The sequence below is a fragment of the Octopus bimaculoides genome, chromosome 3 (assembly GCF_001194135.2).
Source record: "Octopus bimaculoides isolate UCB-OBI-ISO-001 chromosome 3, ASM119413v2, whole genome shotgun sequence".
NCBI lineage: Eukaryota > Metazoa > Mollusca > Cephalopoda > Octopoda > Octopodidae > Octopus > Octopus bimaculoides.
This window is the reverse complement of record NC_068983.1, coordinates 107,941,482-107,948,012: the sequence shown is the minus strand read 5'-3', so window position 1 is coordinate 107,948,012 and position 6,531 is coordinate 107,941,482. Positions and strand designations below refer to the sequence as shown.

The 6,531-nt window shown below is 32.2% G+C and overlaps 1 protein-coding gene and 1 long non-coding RNA gene across 11 annotated transcripts in view; one reads left to right on the top strand and one right to left on the bottom strand.

Annotated features, from left to right (window-relative positions):
• The window catches only part of LOC106874554 (uncharacterized), a 371,224-nt gene that overhangs the window by 8,960 nt on the left and 355,733 nt on the right, over nt 1-6,531 (bottom strand). The window lies entirely within an intron of this gene.
• LOC106874729 (uncharacterized) overlaps nt 1-6,531 on the top strand; it is a 379,303-nt gene that overhangs the window by 317,141 nt on the left and 55,631 nt on the right. For all 9 annotated transcript variants that reach the window (XM_052966442.1, XM_052966441.1, XM_052966437.1 and 6 more), the window contains one exon: nt 4,938-5,060. In XM_052966442.1, the coding sequence (XP_052822402.1) occupies nt 4,938-5,060 (123 nt within the window). The remainder of the gene's footprint in view (nt 1-4,937; nt 5,061-6,531) is intronic.

Below are 6,531 nucleotides of genomic sequence, written 5' to 3'. Positions count from 1 at the left end.
TCACAACTAAGCCTTAACCTAAGCCTAAGCTAACCTAGCAAAAGGGGGCTTGGGACCCTCTAAAAGGCAGCAACTAATCCCGATCTAGTCCTAACCCCTCATAGGGGTACTATCGGACAAAGCTGCATTGGAGAAGGTTGCCTCAGAGATCTGCATAGAAGATCTGCATTGGAGAAGGTTGCATCGAAGGTTTGCACTGGATAAGGATACATTGAAGTTTTGCATTGGAGATCTGCAGTGAAGAAGGTTGACTCAAAGATTTGAATTGGATAATGTTGCATTAGAGATCTGCATTGGAGAAGGTTGATTCAAAGGTTTGCATTGGGGATCTGGATTGAAGTAACGTAGGAGACTTACTTACTAATAGCCTTAACAAAAAAATAAGGGACCTGGGCCTTCTAGCCTAACTCTATGAGCAACTTGGCCAAGCGCTGATATTGGCCGAGTGAGCATTGTTGCTGGAGAAGTCAGCATTGTCCAATAATGAAGAGAAAGAGTCCATGAGTCATGTTGCCATGGTTTGAGAATATGTCCAGCCAATACTTCCAGATCACCTGTTTATAACCATTTAAACTGCAAAGATGACTTGTTCTTCTTTCTGCATTTATAAAACTTCGCTATAGACAACATTGCATGTTCTGCCCTGTGGAGCATACACAAAAAGAGCGTTTCTACTCCCCACATGGGAGCAGGTCACATAAAGTTGCCCATGTGAAAAGCACAGCTCCCCCAAATGGTTGCCTGCCACTGATAGTATTTGGCCTTGGGATTTGTTGATGGACATGGCAAAGCATGGCCTCACTTGGAACTGCAATCTGCAGAAGTTAAACAGCATGTCTGACCCTGAGGGATAAAAGTACATCCTTGAAATGAAAACATTTTCCCCCCTCCCATACCCTGTAACAATGGTGGCCTCAATAAAGTGGGACATCAAGGACTTGATTACCAAGCGGGTCCCGTTGCACTGTTTAGGTGGTTAAAGCGTGTACTCTTTATCCCATTTGAGTTTTATTGAATGATTGTGTAAAATTTTCTTAACAATAGGATATATTGTAAGTCTACACACATACACACACAAACACACACTTGGTGTTATTGTTGTTGTTTTGAGTTGTTGGATGGATACTGAGGTCATTCAGAATGACAAAGCAAAAAACATGTTAGCATTTATCACAGTTATCACAATCACATAGTATTAAGCCAAAGGAAGAAATACCAGCAATTCTATATCACTACACAAATATTACTTAAGTGTGACAAAGATTGAAAGCACATAGAGTATTTCCAGGAGAGAAAATGAGAATGGTTTGTCGTGATTTATATATAGAACTTGTTTGAAGGGCTAGTTGCAAATTTCGTCTTTGGGAACTATATCAATTGCCTTGGTCGTCTACACCAGAAGTCCGTACATGGTCAGCTCTACCATGTTGTGATCCAAGAGTAGCGTTGGTGTCAATTTCACATTATGGATGAGATCCATATTATTTGTGAAGCAGAGCTCCAATATAATAATGTCCAGTCAATAATAAAAATAGATTTAAATATCTCATTTTTAATGTTTTTCAGGTGTTGGTTTGATGGCCTAATGGTTAAAGGTGTTAGTAATTTAACTAACAACCTTGTATGAAGGTAGAGGTTTCAATCTCTATCTAGAAATATATTTTTTAATATTTTTGTATAAACGAAAAAAAAAAATAAAAAGACTCTCACCTTCTTCCCTCATCCTGACTACGCTTGAACCACAGACAGGACAGTTCAGAATGTCCCACGCACCCAGTTTATCTACACTCACCTTTACCCACCAGTCCACCAATGCCGGTTAACAAACAGTGGCTGTATATATCAATTTTTTTTCCCCCAGCTTAAGGCTGTTTTTATTTTTATTTTTATTTTATTTATTCATTTTTTATCCGGCTTAATGCTGTTTTTTGCGTGGGGACATAGAAATAATCAGACTGAATACCTGATCATGCGGTTAAACCATTGGGAGTGAAGGACCCCTAGCCCTTGTTAGGGCATCCTTCTAGGAGAAGGCAACTCAGGCAACTGGGATAGCTCCGACATAAAACCTACGGCTCAGTGGTTACCGATGATGTTGAATTGGTCTTCTTTTCGGGTTATAGCTACTGTTGCTTAGTGAGTGGGGTTGACTCAGTGCACAGCCTTTCCTCACTTTAAAAAAAGAAATCTTCTTGCACAGGCACTGCATGATAACAACATGTTAAGCTTCGTGCAATGGTCATACTCGATAACGAGAGGGCAGCCATCATATATATATATATATTTATATATATATATATATATATATATTTGTATGTGTATATTTGTATATGTTTATAAATATATATATTTTATGTTTATAAATATATATATTTTATGTTCATAAATATATATATATTTGTATATGTGTGTATATATATAGATATATATATCATCATCATCATCATCGCTTAACGTCCGCTTTCCATGCTAGTGTGGGTTGGACGATTTGACTGAGGGCTGGTGAACCAGATGGCTACACCAGGCTCCAATCTGATTTGGCAGAGTTTCTACAGCTGGATGCCCTTCCTAATGCCAACCACTCCGAGGGTGTAGTGGGTGCTTTTACAATAATATTTGTTATAACTTACGAACGAAAACATTGTAAATAAAGATATAGTATATCTCACACTTCAACGACCTGTTGTGATAACAACCACATAAAAAAGCCATGATTTTTTTCCATTTCTTGTTTCTTGTGTATTTTTCATCTATGCATACATACATATATGCATTTAAGTTTCCATATAACTTCTCTGTTTATATATCATTTATTTTCACATAAGTTTAGTTACATAATTTGTTGTGTAGTTCCAAATGTATGTTGGCCTGTTCTCACAAACACACACACATATACTAACAATTCACGTCAATATATTTAATGTCATCTCCTTAATGTTTTGTATTTTGCATTAGAATCCCTCACAAATTGGTTTAATCCTACATTATTTATCCAGAGTCAATTAAGTAATAACCAGAAGTATATAGATTATAAGCTAAGAAATTAAATTTCTCTTGCCCTGACATCTTGGAAATCAGCCATAAAAATAATGATGATGACAGTGACAATTTTTATTATTGCTGTTATTATTACCCAGCAGTTACTTTTCATTGACACCTCTGTTTGTCTGGATCACATTGCAGATTTTAATATTTGAGAAATATATAATCTTAATACTGAATGTAATTCAGTTCAATTTAATTTATTGTCATTTTATATAGACATAGTAAAAGCTATGGAAACTAAAACAATGTAGATCTATACAGTTGCTTAATGGAAAGGAGAGCAATACACACATATGTCAGTCTGTGTAGTAAATGTATTAAAATTACTGTAATTCCTCTTCAAAAGTGTTATCTCTAGTATCTAGTAAGTAGCATGGAATGGGATAAGCCAAGAAACAAAGTGTAGCTAAGGAATTAAACATGTAACAAATATTGCGAAGCAGATTGTGATGAGGCTAGAGTTGAAAAGCATTTAAATGTATTGCATGTCAAAAGGCATGCAGCTAGCGAAGAGATCGCAAATATTATATTCTTGATAAGACAGACACCTGAGAGATAGTATTTAAACTATCAGGAAATTGTAATATGCATGTGATTCTGGCTGTATAAATAGGATAAGTGTAAATATATAGACAGAATGCATATGTTCTGTCATCTAAGTAATTAAAATGTCATGCAGTATATCATAGCAGAGTGTCTAGACTACAAAGTGATTGGTAGGATTTGGAGAGATATTCATTTTCCAAGGCCATTTAATTGATATCCTAGCAAAACTGGGATTGCATTATGCATGTGTAAGTAACATAATATGATATTTTCATTGAAACAGAAGTTGTGGGGAATAGTTGACTTGGAAGATTATACTCAGGGAAACAGTATTGCTGTCCACTGTTAATAATATTAAACTGACTAAGACTGAATGTGATAATTATGAGTTTTGTTTAAGTTTGATTAGCACTCCTCTGGAAAAGTGAGGACATGCAAGATTCCAAATGAAGATTTAAAATGTTAAATGCGTGCATCACATTTATATTCCATATTTTTATCTGATATGGAAGTATAAATTTGTATGTTACAATTTCAAATTCCATCATTCAGATATTCTAGTCACAGATACATAGAAAATGTATTTGTGAGAGCATGCATGTGCTGATTTAAACTTTTATGTATAATCAGGTCATGCATATGTAATAGGTTATGTGTGGATAGATTACATTTAAATAGTAAATTGAATAAAAAAAAAACATGTAACATTTATTTTCAATTAGCTTTTAAAATGCAGTGTTTGTATCTTAGATAATATTATCTAATTCATTACTGTTAATTATACTTTGATTATAATATATAATCAATATTCTTTAGTCTTAACTTTAAACAAGACCTGAATTTCACTATGAAAAGAAAAACACAGTGCTAACCAATTAGCTAGGCATTATTTTGAAAGGCATATAAGCAGTGTTCTGTTGCAATGATTACCATTATCATTAAAATGTACATAGTGAGTATATTTTTTAAAAGTAACCAAATTTGAATTCCTTGAATATCTTTGTTTTGTTGTTTTATATTTTGTATATTGAATAACTTGAAAAACAAAGTTCCCATTCATATGAGATTGAAGCAGCTATTAGCTTTTTATAATGCAGCAGATGTGTTTGACTGAATTTCCAAATCAAATTTTGTCACCAACATATAAATTCAAAGTGAATGATTTTCTAATCAAGGTAACTTAAAATTTATCTGAGAAAAATTTTTTTGAGAAATATTTGGCTAGACAAATACCTAATTTTATTTAAATTCCTATCTGCAAATTATTTTCTTATAAAATCAGTTATTTCTTTTTTAGTTTTATTTGTAATTTCATTACTTTCTTTTTTATTTTATTTTATTTTCAGATTCAGCTGAGTGTGAGTCTGATCCTTCAAAATGTACTACCTATGCTGTTTGTGACAACCAACAGGGAGAAATGACATGCAGGTGTCAGAGAGGTTACTATTTGGATGGACAGAAGTGTCAACGTAATATATCAAAGTTTCATTTCTTTCTTAGATGAGTTTCAGAATATAATTACTTCTAACAGATACAATAAAAATTAAGTTTACTACTAAATATGTATTACTTTTGAATTTCATTTCAGCATCTCAACTAAGTTTCATCAAAATGAAATTACCCATTGCCATTTTAGAAGCATTTTTGAAATTATCAATAAATTAATAACAAGTACATTAAGTAAGCCAGTTAACAACTTCGTTTGATAAGGTTTTCCTGTTCATGGTCATTCTATATTAAGAGACATTAGAATATTTATGTTTTTTTTTCTTTTATCGTGAGAACCCATGATTTTATGATGTCAGGCATTCAAACCATGTTTATAAATTTCAATTCTTGTCAGTGTCTTTGTTATAATTTTCTCTGCCTTTGTCAATTTGAACTGTCAACTAATTTATATGACACAGTACATTGTAGTTGTAAAACGAATTATATAAATTTGTAGAAAATCAAACTCCTAGATTTGAAAAACTTGATGTAAATTTGATATTCTAGAGTCTAGTTTTATACTTTGTATTAATGACCTGTTATGGTTGGTTCTCACTAAGTTTATAAGATCCAAATTCAATTTGATGGCTTAATATTAACATTTAATCTTGTTTTTCATTTTTCTAGTTGTACATCAGTAAAATGTATTTTAAATCCTTCAACAAATCAAATAGGAAACATAGAGATGCTTTTAAGTTGTGTTATCAATATCAAAATCGATATTTTCAGTTTAAATATGTCTATTTTAAATCAATAATGATGACAGTGATGTTCATTGTGGGAATGGTTATAGTTATTATCAATCTAATGTCAGTTATATTTCAAAATGAAAACTTTTATAAAAACTGTTACTTTGAAAGAATGCCATTGAATTTTAGTTGATTATGTTAGGGCTTACTATTATCAAATGTAGATTTTTTTTTATCTATCTCAAAAATTGTGGTTCAACTGGAATATAGAAAATGTATAACAAGAAATCATTACTGGTTTTGTTTGAAGTGTAGATAAATAATTCTAAGCAATTAGTTATTTACCTCTCTCTGAAATATTCAAACTTCTGTTAGATTTTATTCCTCCGCTTTATTCTTTTAAGTAAATTCATCCTATAGGATTCTTTTATTAAAACAAAACTCTATTTATATATATAAAAAAATGGTTATCTAAAACGATGCAAGGAAGGCAAATTTGTAATCAAATGGTCCTTTGAGAGGAAACAAATGACTTAAATAAAATATTCACTATGACAAGTGAACTTCTAAAGATAACAGAATTTTCACAGATCCCCTTGAGTAACAGACTTCTCTTTGATTCTTAGCTTGGAAACAATGAACCATTAAATTATTGTAAAAATCGCTATCTTCAGTATGTTTTGTGGCAAGTTTTCTTATTTAACTTTTCATGTACTCTTCACTTAACTGGCTCTGTTCTATATGTAACACTTGCCATAAATAA